Source organism: Neopsephotus bourkii, unplaced genomic scaffold (genome assembly GCF_033783945.1).
Source record: "Neopsephotus bourkii isolate Nb327-2 ecotype Australia unplaced genomic scaffold, CSIRO-AGI_Nbou_v1 NB_716, whole genome shotgun sequence".
NCBI lineage: Eukaryota > Metazoa > Chordata > Aves > Psittaciformes > Psittacidae > Neopsephotus > Neopsephotus bourkii.
In genome coordinates this window covers 2697530-2712946 of record NW_026901215.1, presented here as the reverse complement: position 1 = coordinate 2712946, position 15417 = coordinate 2697530, and the positions used below count along the sequence as shown (strand labels likewise).

General features: G+C 35.8%; 1 protein-coding gene across 4 annotated transcripts in view; it reads right to left on the bottom strand.

Annotated features, from left to right (window-relative positions):
- Window positions 1-15417, bottom strand: part of GABRB2 (gamma-aminobutyric acid type A receptor subunit beta2) — a 153436-nt gene that overhangs the window by 14954 nt on the left and 123065 nt on the right. For all 4 annotated transcript variants that reach the window (XM_061354075.1, XM_061354077.1, XM_061354078.1 and 1 more), the window contains 3 exons: window positions 3924-4061; window positions 2498-2650; window positions 1155-1399 (listed from right to left, as the gene is read on the bottom strand). In XM_061354075.1, the coding sequence (XP_061210059.1) occupies window positions 1155-1399; window positions 2498-2650; window positions 3924-4061 (536 nt within the window). The remainder of the gene's footprint in view (window positions 1-1154; window positions 1400-2497; window positions 2651-3923; window positions 4062-15417) is intronic.

The following is a 15417-nucleotide window of genomic DNA, read 5'->3' as shown; positions in this document are numbered from 1 at the left end:
TTTCTTGGCAAATGTATTTTCTGCCTCAATTCTCAATCCCCAGGGAACCATTTTTAGATTTAAAATTAAGTGCACAGCACATTGATGTTTTATTTCTGCCCTGCGTTCTGCAGTAGCAGTCATTTTTCTCCTTCTTAGTAGCTGGTGCAGCGCTGTGTTTTTGACTTTTGGCCTGGGAACAGTGTTGATAACACTGATGTTTTAAGTTACTGCTCAAATGTTTAGTCTGACCAAGGACTTTCTGAGTCTCACACTCTGCCAGGGAGGAGGGGAAGCTGGGAGGAAGCAGAGACAGGACACCTGACCCAAACTAACCAAAGGGGTATTTCATACCACAGCACATCATGCCCAGGAGGTAAATTGGGAGTTGCCCGGAAGGGCTACTTCACTGATCGGTTGGTCTGGGTATCGATGGGTGGTACTGTATTCTGTTCCCTTGTTGTTTCCCTTATCATTATTATTATTGATGGTAGCAGTAGTGATCCTTGGTTACTGGACTCTTATTATCTCAACCTGTGGGGATTACATTCTTTCGATTATCCTTTGGGGGGGGGGGGTGGGGGAAGGGCAGAGAGAGCGAGTGGGCTGCATGGATCTGAGTTATTGACTGCACTTACACCACTACAGTTTCTGAGCAGCTTCTCATTTAGTCAATAGTATCCTGGGCCATTATACATTGAAAGTATGCAAACTTTTCAAGCTTTAAACACTTCTGTAGCAAATATTTCTTATCCAGGTCATCTGAAAGATTTATGAAGTAGGTTAAATTTATTTCCAATGTTCCATACAGCTCTTACTAGAATATCAGCTACAGCCATCATTTTGGATTTGTTCCTCTGGAAACAGATTAGACATATTTAACTCTACATCCTGACTGAAAAAAAACATCTCACAATAAAGTTTAACTGAGTTCATGCTTTAGAAAAAAGTAGTTCTGTTTTCCAGGCTAGAGGGCAGCATTCATTGCTGAGGTGGCTAAGTACACTGCTCAGCAGAGTGAAAACAAGGTAATAATCCCACTCTATTCATTTTCTACAAGAAATTATATATATATATATATATATATATATATATATATATAAGGCTCTGTCTGGAGGAAGTGAAAGACTGCTTTCCCGGGGCAATGCTAAAAACACATTCCTGTTTCAGTTTACCTTATTGACATCCATCCGCAGCTTCTCATTGTTGGCACTGGCAGCTTTTTCTGCAGCTTTCTTTTGGCGTTGTGGTCCCCTGCCAAAGAAGATGTAGTTGACCAATGCATACTCCAGCAGAGCCATGAAAACAAAGACAAAACATCCCATAAGATACATGTCAATGGCTTTCACATATGGAATTTTTGGAAGAGTCTCTCGAAGATGGGTGTTAATTGTTGTCATTGTGAGCACAGTTGTGATTCCTGGAAAAAAAAAAAAAAGGACATGTCTATTGATTGAATTAATTTTAATTTTCTAGTACAATATTTCATAATATTCAACTGCTTAAGCTGAAAAATTCTGTGGTTTTTTTCCTGCTAGATAAAAGCCCACCTCCAACCTCTAATACTCAACAACCTCCAACCACAACAGTTCCTTATCTTTGTCTTTAATATTTTGTACAGCAAAGAAAATTATAGCTCTAAATAATTGTGTTCAATCAGACAAATGGTAGTTGGATTCTATGAGTATGTCTTTAACCAGCTGAACTGTAAGCTTTAATGAGTCTCTGCTATGAATTACTAGCCTAGAGTCACTGTTATCTTGCTTTTCACCAGCATTTTTGCAATGTCTGCAGTCCTGAATTCTTATAGGAAAATCTACGCAGGACTGGTAAAACTCAGACAGTGTTCTGTAAAGTTAAAATGTCACATTCTTAACTTTATCTTTTAAAGTGATTCATTTATTTTATCTATATGAGACCTGTACTGGCAGGAATTGGTCTGATTTATACAAAATTTGGTAACAGATACTGATTTAGTTTCGTAACATGCTTGGATTTTCTGATGAGGACATAAACAAGCACACATGGGATTAGTGACATAAGTACTATAGAGTTTAATTAGGTTTCCCTTTAGAATGTAAGGTAACAGTATGGAAAGAAAGCCCTCAACTTGAGAAGATGTTAGCTGTACAACCCTAGTAAAACTTTATTTAATTCATACCTGAGAGGAAAAGAAATTTATAACTCATAACACAGTGCTGAATGTGTATTCTGGACTGCCATGGGCAAAAGCAAACTAAATGCATTCTCTTTGGAGAAAAAACCAAGCAGTAAATCAACAAAAGACGTTGAGACAATTAGGCTAATTCTGGTTACAATGATTATACAGTTAGCTAATTCAGACATGAAATCACTTTAATTTTTATTTAAATTGTGATGATTTAAATCCTGATTCAAATAACACAAAGCTAAACAAGCCAGACATAAAAAGATCTAAGATCTATTTTTCAAATCATGTACTATCCACTAAGCCAGAAGCAAGAAAAAGCATTCAGTTGACATGTGTAAAAATGCCTACCTAAAGCAACTCTGGCAGCTGAAGCATCATAATTAATCCAGAAGGAAACCCAGGACAGGATAGTGATCAGAATAGAAGGCATGTAGGTCTGCAGAATGAAGTAACCAATGTTTCTCTTAAGTTTAAAGCTCAGAGACAGCCTTGGGTAGGCACCTAAAAGAGAATATTTGGTACAGCCATAATTTACTTGTATAAAGCCTGAAACATTCTTCTGTCATTTTGGTTTGACTGTTTCATGCAACATAAGAGTACACAGACAGTTGAAAAATCCAGAATAATCAGATGCAGAATTTCTAGCAAGAACTGGGATTAAATAATCTTTTATTCTGAGGGTACAAATATGCTCCAGATGTGTTTCTGCTGGTAACCATAATATTCAACAACAATCAAAATACATTTTGGAGCATCAAAGCATACCAGTGTTTTTCAGTGCCAAGCAGCAGTATGCCTACTTCAGTGTAACCCTTATTCCAACCTTCTCTCCAAGCAACACAGCACTTGCCTTTGGCACTGAACACCAGAAATATTTTGGTGTATGAAACTCCTGTTGAAAGGAGTACCTAAAGATCACTATCCAAGTCCTATTTCTTCTTGGTTTTCAAGAATTTGGGATCCTCCTATACTCCCTTCAAAGATGATTTTTATCTATACCTAGAAAGTGAGTTTTGAAGATTTACTTTTTTTTTAAACACACCTAGCATCTTTCTCAAGGAGATAGAGAATATCACATAATAACAGCCCAACCCAACTCTGGTCTCCCTTGAATAATTTATCATGTCACTGAAAAGTTCTACTTGTTCTTGTTGCTTGTTTTGCTGGTTTTTGTGGTTTTGTTGTTTTTTGTTTTGTTTTGATGAAATCCAATCTTATTTGCTACTCCTCCTCACAAAGCATCTTGTCAGCCTTTAGAAAGTCAGATGCTTCCTTGCATAAGCAAAACTATAAATCCTGTCAAAGATTTTAAAGGGTTTACAGTAAAGACAAATAATCAGTCTAATACATCCACAGCTTGGCACAAGCAACAACATCTAGAAATACTAAGAGATATGTTCCTATGTTTCCAAGCAACAACATCTAGAAATACTAAGAGATATGTTCCTATGTTTCCTACAGGTTGGGTCACTTCTTGCTAGGGTTAGGGCACTGAAGTGTATAAGAGGCTTAATGAGTTTCCATAGGAAAACAGAAAATACAGCTTACTTGACTGAACCTAACATGACAAACTACTGTATCCTCTTCATATGTTAATGGGTGATGCCTTGCAGTATGAAGCTGGAATAAAAACTGCTTCTTTCAAAATTCACAGTTGCTGCCCTAATTTATTTCTAAGATATTTTTTTCTCAGATCCTGAACTGCATGTTAATAATTAACTCATTTCTGAAAGTCTTCCCAGTCAACTCCCCTTTTAGCTTCCCCTCCACAAACCTGTAGAGAAAACAACATTCTTGGTGATAAGCTTGTAGTCTACAATGGAGAACTGTGGCAGTTCAATCTTTGTCACTCCTGTGACTGCATTATCACCCCCACGCCAGTAAAATTCAATGTCATCTGTTGTATAGCCATCTATAAAAACAGGAGTAAACAATTAAGATATACATATCTTCTGAATTAATGAAATAACTTCAAGTATATTCCTAAAAACAAACCATTTATAACATAATAGGCAAAAGCATTCAGAGACAGCTAATCTGAAACATAATTTTGAATGGAAATCCTTTTAAAAATATATTATACTAATATGTTAATAAAGCAAACCTTTAAAAACAAATTAGGGCTACACACATCCCATATATAGATAGCAACTGTAGATTTGGCTTAAGGTAACTTCTAATTCCAAGGCTGGATAAAACAGCATAGGTTTGCTGTAATTTCAGCCCCTAGGCTGAAACATAAGCACTGGTACCAGAAAGATGACCAGGTCACCGAGAGTTGCCTTAAAGAGATGCTTTTCTGTCTTGTGCGTCACGATCAGCAAAGGAAAGAGGACAGTGAGAATTACACGGGTAAGAGAGAAGTTCAGTGTACAGTTATCTCATGATATTTACTCTCTATGCTATGTAGTTTATACTCTGACTATGAATGCAAAGGACAATCTCTAGTTCAAACCCATTTGGACCTCCCTCGTAAACCTAGCATCACTCCTTTTCTGAAAATGGCTTGAATGCAATAAAAGCCAGCCAGACTCAGTGAGGTCAGAAGCAACTGTAGCAGATGCAACAGCCATCACTCTGGATGGCAAAAAAATACCCGCAAAAAAACACCCACAAAAACACCAACCAACCAACCAAAAAAATCTTAGCACCCACGAAAGAAAACAGAAGACAGCACATGTTCACACAGTCATAAAACATATGCATGAAATATGAATTTGGCTTTGCCAAATGGCAGCTTAGCTAACTTGCATACTCTGGAGTTGGTATGCGGAACTGTTCAGCAGATACCAGAAACAGATCTGTTTGAAAACCAGGGAACAAGGTATTTACAAAGGTATGTAGTCATTTAAAGGTTTGTTTTTTTTTGTCGAAAACTGTAAGCAAAAAGAACAATTCAGAGGCGGAATAATGACTATGACTTTTTGGGAAATGGATATAGTAAAATGATATCTATGACCTTGATTTCTCACCCACAGGCAAAGGACAAAATGATATACTAAAATGATTTTAGACTGCTCAAATAGCACTTAATTTTAAGAAATAATGCAGATTATGCATTTTGTGATAACCTAGAAACTATAAAACTGTTTCCATGCATCATTAGTTTTTGATAACCCAAATATAATCCAGGTGTAGAGTAGTGGCAGAAGACAGGCGAGTTTGAAACCGATAATCTGCAAAAACACTGAAACAACCGTCAAAATTAATCCAACATACAGCAAACTTTAAATTATTTTGGTAGTTAAATTCTTACAGCATATTGACAGCAATTGCAGTTTTTTGTATAATACTTCCATTCTGTTTTTCATGGAGCCATCAGCAAATCAAACGTAATTTGAAGGCAGAAAATGAAAAAGTGATTTCAGGAATAAGAGCCATCTCATTCATACAGGACAGATTTTGAACAGCTTGTCAACATCAAGAATTCAGGGTGGAACCTGCTCTGCTTTCAAAGGTGCTGACATTATCAACAAAACTGATGAGAGATTTTTTAAATTTTTGTCAAATAAATTATTCCTGAATCTTTCCATTTACTCCAAAATTCACTAGTTCTGGCTGCTGACAACAACCAAAGAAATAAAGAAGCTTGTATTTTATAAATAAGGGAGAAAAAGTGGGATGTGGAACATGGTATGCTTTTGACACATCCAGAACTCTTTAAGAAAGAGAATTTAAATTACATCAACAAATAGCTGACATCAGTGGTCACTGATGAGTTTCCCCTCATACCTTCTCTTGTTTGACCACGAAAAGAATCATCAAAGGAATAATTAAACATAATCTGGAATAATCTGGAAGCACAATATTTAGCTTCCCCACTCTGTTTGGACAGAGCAACCAAAAGAATTTCATAGATATTATGTGACTGATTTAGAGCCTAAAACATGAGAATTCTAAAAAGGAGCCGAGATTACTGGTATTTGTCATTAGGTCTATCCTCTGTAGTCAAACAAACATTACCTGTGACTCCACCATCATACCAATGGTTCTTAACACACTTTGTGATACAAAGTATGTTCAAATCTGCATTTTTCTTCATCAGAACTCATCAACTAAAGTTGCCTCAGGAAGATCAACATGCGATTGAACTTTTTTTTTTGCTTACTGCATCTATGCACCACACATAGAATTGTTGCAGATGAAATTTACAGCACAAAATTGTTGCCTGTTGCCAAGAGATACTGTATGTAGAGATAAGAATAGCTTCAGCATAATGATTTCCAATAGCTATGCAAGGCATCCTTAGTTCAGCCAAGACTGTTGTTAGAACTGGTTTTGAATTTTCTCTATAGCATCCGTAGAATTATTTTAAAAAGTCAAATTACAGACTCACTGGGAGACTGGAATTGTCTTGTTCTCACAAGGAAATAAGGTATTTTCCTGCTTAGTTATTATTTTCTAAGACTGACTAGTTATATGAGAGACTCTCCCCATCCCTCAGTTCTTCAATTAAACTTGTTCTATTTCCACCACATAAAAAGACAGCAAAGCGTACACAAAGAATGAGCACAATACTTTGAATAAGTTTCCTTCCTTCAAAAATGACCTGAAATACTAAGGCACTTTTAATTATTGAACATTTCAAGAAATTCGGAATACTTGTACTTTGCCATATAATTGAGAAACCGTAGTTTCTGAACTAAAAGACATGAGCTGTGAAACACAACTTGGAAAGCTTTGACAATATGTTGCAACCTTCAATTTAGCTTTTTGACATTCAGAAATTCTTGTGGTATAATTTTATACCAAGTTCTGGCTCTGACACTGTGAATGTAACACTTGGGTAACTCTCCCCTTCTTCTGGGGTTGTGGTTGTGAATGTCTCATCCTGCACAGCCCCACCATCTATTTCTCCAGTGGATACCTGTAAAAGTTGTATTCCTGAAAATTACTTGCATGGAATGAAGGCATTCTGTCCTCTCTATAACGTACGTTGGACATTACACTTATTTGTGTACCTTCTCCCAATGGAGAAGCAGTTGTTTTGTCCGACAGGAAGGAAAATTACTGTTCACACTGGGGCACTGGCTGTTGACAAGCTGATTCCACTCTCTGCAGGATGCTAGATTTTAAGTACCACTAGACCTGCTTCATTTGCTTTAAAAGGTAATTTTCCATGAAGATCAATGGTACATGGATGGAGGTCATTAATGATTGTGTTTATGGCAAGACAGACCCACTTCAGTAAGAGCTGAAGGGAACACATTTGTTTCGGTATTTATATGAAGCACAAATCCTTCATTCAGTGCATGAAGTTCTTTCTTCACTTTTTCAAGTACTAAGTGGCATAAGCACATAACTTCTCAGATCCTGCAGACCTGAAATTTATCAGGTTGTCATGATCTCTTTGGACACAAGTCTATCGTCAGGAAAAAGGCAGACAGCTTACTTAGGCTTCCTTGTCTGTCACCAGTTTGTATGTAAAGTCTCACTCCAGGATTTCAGAGAGAAAAAAACTCAAATAAGATCTACAATGAAATAAAGATAAAGTAACAAACTGGATGATTGGATGTTTGGCAAGTATATGTTATGAAAAAATAAAATAATATCCTTGGTGAGTTTAAAAATAATAATATTACTTACCTTGTCATGAGGATTTGCTTTTCCTTTGTGATACTGATGAGTTTTAGTCCACCTCAAACCCTGCTTTCCAACAGCAAATTCCAGATTTTGATACCATTTACTGAATTTGTGGGATTAATTTGTTTAATTAAACAAGGTAATTTGTTTGATTTTGAGGTAATTTAACTGTTAAACTTCATGACTCATAAGTAAATCTTTTATTTTTCTTTATAACAAAATAAATACTGAAATAAGTTAAAGCAAGAAAAAAAAACATAACTTTTTTATGTAAGAGAAAATATTTATGAAATTGGCTTTTCTTTTCTATTAACATCTGCTAGTAGAACTGTCTAATCATACAAGTTCACAAAGGAGTACTCCAGGATTTATTTTTCAGCAGGCTCTGAAATGCTTCAATATTCCCCCTCTACCAGGAAGATGTAATCAAGCTCCTTCTCACAACCTTAATATTAAGCAAATATTGACAACTACTTCCTAAGGAGACCTGAATTCCTCTGAAAATCTCATCCAAAAGTTCAGAGCAGTTTCCAAAATACACAAAGCTCTGGGAGGACTGTGCAGAATTCCCTACTGCTGAAGGTACTTATGCCGGGGAAATGCTAAGCTGAGACGTTGACAGAGAATGACAAGACTTATTAATAGATATCAGCAGGAAGAATTTCAGAAAGTCTCATAAAGCTTTCATTACAATTCTTCTCTCTCTGTCCAAGAAGGATAAATTATCCCATTCATTTCATAGCATGGAAAAGGAGAGCAAAGAATATCATAGTCATCTGTATACGAAGGCTACAAAGATAATTTGGTGTAAGTCTAGTATCTGCAAAAAACCTACCAGAAGAGAGAATGGGCCTATTCATGGTTATAGTGGATGTTTTACAGATATTGAAGTTCAATTATCTGTGCAAAACCCTAAACTTCATCTGCAGGTATTTGAGACTTATCCAACTGTACTTACAAGTTAAAATTATTTAAAGACAAACCAATTAAAATAGTAATAAGCAGTCTAGAAGAATAATCAGTGGCTCTTGACAAGAAAAAGGCAAGGAATTTATATCAGCTCAATAGTTCTAAACTACCTGGTAACATGCCAGTAACCTAGAAAGTAAAGCATACTAAAACCAAAAATGCCACAAGTCATTTTTGCAAGAATCTGAGTTTAGCACAGAATACTGTGTGTTTGTTTTAGACTGTAAAAGAACTGTTGTTTTACTATGTATTACATTTAATGTAGCATGGCTACTAGCACAGAGAATCTGATTCATTGCTTTTTCCTAAATCATTTATATATCAGCAGCAGCATGATTTACTTCACATTCAGAAAGTTCAATTTCTCACTTCTGTCATGCATCACACATCTGCAGTCAACCAAATCAATATATTGTCCTGGTAATATGGCACCAATCCTGAGAGAAGCAAAGCATTCTCGACTCCCATTAACATGGACAGGGCGTTTATCATTGCCTGTACTTCCAAGGAATGATAGATGAAGAAGTACTGTAGAAGAAAAACAAACAACTACTAGAACATAAAATAAAAACCTTTTCATACAGAAACTACAAAACCACCTAAGTTTTTTCCTATCTATTTAAGAGAAGTCAAAATTTGGAAATTGTTTAACTACAACCAACCTAAAATGAAAGTTGTAGCATTACTGGCAGAGCATGAGAGTATTTACATGTAACACAGTAATCAGAAACACCACAAAATGGAAAAAAGAAAACAAACTTTCCTAAAAACCTCAGGATTTACCAGCAGGATTCACTGCCTCACAATGCTTTTGTTTGTACATGACAGAAGGGCAATATTTTAGATTAATTGATACAAATACACACCTACAGTGTACCCATTGCATAGGAATTCAAGTGGTCCATATTACTAACACTATGGTAGCAGCTGGAGACTACAGATAAGACATTTGTTAATTTATGGAAAAAAAAATAATGACGTAAACATGCAAACCAGTGAAAATGGGGCTAAAACACAGGGAGGATTCTGAGACTGTGCATTAACATCACTGTTCTGAACTATCAGCAAATTGTCTAGCACGGCTGGAACAGCATTGAGCAATACATGCAGACATCCAGTATCACATCTGAGCCAAGGAGAACTACTTGAACACTAACAATGAGACAACAGGATCCTGCTGGGAACAGTCTTAATCCTAACTCCATCTGCTAAAGTTTTGGATAAGTCTTCCTCTAGTTATATCTTCTATCAGCAATTCTGGACATTGTCAGCATGGTAGTACAGTGAAGCACAATTTGGCCATTTCAAGAATGTTTTTGCTCAGCAGGTCTGGAGGCTCAGCGAAAGCTGGCATTACACAATCCTTCTGCTCTCCTGAGGTATTTGTCTTTTGCTCACAATCTACACCACCAAAGCCACAAAAAAAAGAAAAAAACCACAACAAAAACCAACCAACAAAAAAAAGCCACAAACAAAAACCCTACAAAACTAAACAAAAAACCCCAACCCCATGAAATTATTTTACAGTAAACAGAAATCTATAGACTTACAAGTAGGGAATGAATGCAAAGCTACTTATCTCTGCTATTCTCTTTGCCTAGCCACTCACAATACAGTAGCTTCCCAAAATAAAACAGAGAGAACTGATGGATGATACCTATACCAGACTGTTTTAATTAAGAATATACAAAATATTCTTTGCTGACAGTCTTAAAACATATTAATTTATTTAAATGAAGGCACATGACACCTAGAAGTCCCATACCATGAGATGAATGCTATAGAGACATACCAAATCAATGGTTAATCCTGTTAACACAACAGATCATGGAACACCTTCAGCAGCAATATCTATGCATTTTGTTTATTTTTAAACATAGAACCACCGTTTTCTCATTTTTCAAGAATTTCTTCAGCAGTTCTGCATTTGCATTTGCACAGAGCAAACAGCGTATTTACTGATAAAAATCGCAAGTAACATGCAAAGCATATTTTGAAATTCTGAAACCCTTCAGAACACTCACACTTGGTTTACTGCACCACTTCATTCTTCACCTCCACTTATTCAAAAACACAGCCAGAAAGAATAAGCTAGAATTGTTTCTTTGAATTTGCAGATATCTTCAAAGCCAAGGAGAATGCAAGTCACCATACACTGAAATCAATGGGGTGGTACAAAGGGGAAAAGGAAAGTCAGAGTTTCTGTACTGCTGAACACATCTGGCATCTGAGAAGCTGGATAAAACACATTGTACTTGTTTCTCCTCTTTCTCACGCCCCCCGAATTCTGTCTTTCCTGCATAAAACATGAAAATTCTTTTTTACATTTCACTTCAAAGACTTCTTCCCCTAAGGCTCTAAAGATCTGGATACAAAAGGGGATGTACAATTTTCTGACTACAGTAAAACCCAATTGATTTTGAGACCAAATTGCAACATTCTCAAAAACAAACCATGTTCAAGTTGTACAAATGGTTCCTTACTGGAGAGGGTGGGGTGGGGAGAAGAATGGAAGCAGGAAATGTGACTCCAGTAGTACTGTAGGATAGTATACAGCAATTAAAGAAAAAAGAAATGGTCATTTGATGAACAAGTGAAATTACAAAATTGATTCCAGGGCTCAGAGGAGGCTTCTCATGGCAATAGCAGAACCAAGTTTAAGTTTCATGTAGGCACTTCAGGCTGATTCTTGCTTATGGTAAGCCTGGTAACTTACAGAATAAGTGTCCTGGCAAAACCCATTAAAATGTCATTGCTGGGTTTTTTTTTTCTAATTATTTAAATGAAAATGATTTGTATTTTAAGGCACTTGCTGCAAGATGCTTTCATTAGTAAATTTCCACTATTACAATACTTCTAGGAAAAGAAAGAGAGATCAGAAACATGGAGAACTCTATCAGTGCAATACTGATACTCAAAATACCTCAAAAACCTCCTAGCTCCTAGGACTTGGTAATTTTTTGCAATCTTTCTGCTTCCCTAAACTCAGTTACTCCCACCAGTATGAATGATCTAAAAAGTTATTGTACTCAATACCATGAAGATCCTGCAAGTCTAAATGTCCCTCACATAACAGAGGTGACTATATGCAGCAGTGTGGTGCCTGGCGGTATGAAACTATGTCTAAACTGCCCATGTCACCAAAACTGCATTGTTTCTGAGACTTCAGCAACACCTGGGCACCACATTGTCCAGAGCTAGTCTCTGCAGGGCTATACACTGCCACTGTGCAGAATTCACAAATCACATGCAAGAATGCTCTTCATCTTTTTCTTCTTATTTCCATCATTTATTTGTGCTTGCTGTTTACTGCAAGTACAGAGTGCTATGTTTATGTATTAAGCATATCCCAGAACACAGTAATGTATAATTAATCTGGTCCAGTTTTATTTATTTAAATGCCTAAAGTTCAGGAGTTTGCATCACTATTGAGGTTACATGTCTGATTTCCGTAGGCAAACAAATGTTAGATAACCATGCACAGTTTATACAGTACCTAGAAACATCCTACCCTATAGTGCCACAGCTTCCTATTACCTAACTGACTTTGTTTAGCAGAGGATCTCTTCTGAGGATAAGGTTGACAATATGTCAGTTTTGAGCACTGATTAAGTCTGGATCATGTTTGAAAGAGTTGTTAGCGTAGCATGGGTGACATTAAGAAAATGTTACTGTAATGACTTTATTCACTGTGAAGAAAACAGGTGGTAATTGTTGCTGACACAAACATAGCATTAAAGATACTTAGTTCTCATTTCCAGTAATAATAAAACTATACATAAGGAAAAGATCTCTTAATACATAAGTTTTAAAAAGCAGATTTGTATACAATTCTGCAGTAAAGTTTATAAATTCCCTATTAAACATATCATATAAAAAAGGAGTTCCTGAACACATAGGTAGCAATATTAAACATGACATATATGTAGAGACTTTTTACTGGTGGGTGGGGAAAGATCTTAGTTTAATTTGCAATTAGAAATAGACTATATTAGAATACTGGGAAGCTGAGCATTGAGAAGCCTGAGATAATGGTCAATTTTCTTGAAGCTGAATTTGATTACCAGCTATACAGAAGAACCAAGAAATTTACTTTCACTTCTCATAAGAGTAGACCTTCAAAGACGTAACAGGAAATTGCAATATAGAAGCATAAGGATGAGATCAATCATTGCCAAGGAAAGCAACATTTAGGCAGAAATAACAAATTGCTATTTAAATGTGAATTGCAGCTGATGTAAATATGATAAAAAATGAATGCATCAATTCTTAAGCGATCTATTTCAATGCCATTAAATCACAAAATGAACAGAACTGAAGTGAAAATAACCATTTTGAAAAGACAAGTGTAATCAGGTATAAGCAGGCAGTGAAAATATAATGTATTTACTACATTGCAAGACTTAAGAAAATGTTACTGCATCATTCATAACTATTTTCTTCCACACTTAAGTCAATGAAACCAAGTCAAAGCTAAATAAAAATAAATATCTTTGATGCCACGCTTTGTTATTGAAAACTGCTTGCAGAAAAATGTTTGTTTCTCCCAGCTCACGCTAGTTAATAAGAATATAAGTAGCTCTCCCAGGAAGCCAAACTGTACTATATGCATTGAAGGACCAACTCAAAATGCCAAGAGACTACTCAAGGCCTACTTGAACCTTCTATCATACCCAAAATACTCAAGTGTAAAAAGGATGGTAAATAAGTGCACACATTTAATACACAGGGCTAAAATTTTCATTTGAACAAAATTAGTATATGAACCATGCAGCTCTTAAATATTAATTAGATCCATACATAAAATCCATAAACAAACAGGTGGACAAAAGTTCTGTTTGTGATATTTCCAGCAGATTTGTGCAGCCCCTAAGGGTAAATAAGCAGGTATATTATATTAAAAGAAGAAAAAAAAAATCAACTTTATAGATCTTTAAAAGATCTCTGGTACCCTTTTTTTTTCCACAAGCAGCCCATAACAATTGGATAACCTAACTGAACTGGATAATCTAATTGAACATAGCAAGGGCAACATCACCTGTGAGAAGTCAATCAGAGCTGTTTTGAATGAGTGGAAGGAAGCCACGAACACCTGAGGCAGTAAATGCCATCATTTTGGTCTTACACTATTTTGAAGACCTGACAGGATCTTGAACTTAATCAGCCTCTTTCAGCCTCTGCTCAGCCTTCACTCAGCATGTTTCTTGTGCCATGCTTGGGTGTATCTGAGCAAATTAATGTGGTTGTTTCTAACACAGATTTTACGCAATATGTGTACTAATAAGGACATACTCACAAAACGGCTAAAAATTGAACAGATTTTGCATGGGTAGTCTCATCAACCAGAGTCACATATGAAATCTCTTATGTGTATTCAAATGAGGCATATGTATAAGTAATGATTCAATTTGAAAGTAGTGTTATATTTTTGCATAATATTAAAGATCCAACTTGGGAGAAAAGGAACTTTTTTTTGTACTTTGATGCAAATATACACTGAGTTTCTCAACTGTATTCCAAAAAGATAGTTTTGAAAACTGATGGAAATCCCCTAAACCACAACTTTTTGCATAAAACTGAAGGCTGTTTCTGATGTTTGGAAACAATTATTAGCAACTGTTTTCCGCTCTTGAGTATGCCATGTTTCCAGAAGCAGAATTTTCATAGTAAAACATATATCTACATATACTAAGTGGGTGTAAATAACAAATTATTTTCTCCTCCCAACCTTTCTTAAGGGCAAAGATCGTAAACAAACATTTACATTTGCACCCTACCATCATTGCAACCTATAATCATCCTCATGTCTTGAGCTGATCCCTACACTCTTACCTCATTTGGCTACATTACCGTTAATTTATGAAAGAGGAAAATTGGTGTCAAATCTACTTCATATGGTCTGGAAATGATGATGGGGCTCAGTTATTGAATATTGTTATCTATCAGGTTAATAAATCTTCTAATGTTCTTACTCAAGACTTCATTGAATGACTGTATATGTTGGACTTTTGCCCTTTGACTAAAGAGTTGGTCTTTTCAAAACTGGAATATAGTCAAACAAATGAATCAGTTAAGCATCATCTACATAAGCTCAATTGTTAATACCTTACAACACATTTGTTCTTGCATATCCAAGATTCCCACAACCCACTATCAGCCTACATTTTGAATGCTGATATACATTAAAAAAGAGATAGGAAAGATGAGCCACATCCGCAACCTTAAAATTATTTATAAAACTGCATTAATATTCAACTCTGCTTAATTATTCCATAGCTGTATTAATAATCCAAGGCCACAAGGACAAAAATATAATTGGTAGAAGAAAGCCCTGCTGTCTAGTGCCTGTTCCATTCCTCCAATTTAGAAAAATATTTATTCATTAAGATATCATAGCTTGCAATGCAGTGTGAGGCAATGCTCTGCAATGTTATTCTGTCTTTACCTGCAGTATGAAGGACATCACAATACCTGAAACACTTCTAATTTTAAGATCTGGTTATGGAAGAATGAAAGAGGAAGAACACTGCTCTCTGTCCAACTGTTCAACACAAAATGCTAAAACTGTTACTGATGAAAGATAGACATCATTAGAACATTAGAAAACCACACGTTTTTACACATGTAGAATAAAGTTTGGTCTTGGACACTTAACTGAGTCTGCAAAAAATAATTCGCTTCTAGTAATGAGTAAGTTATAATGAATACTCTTTCTA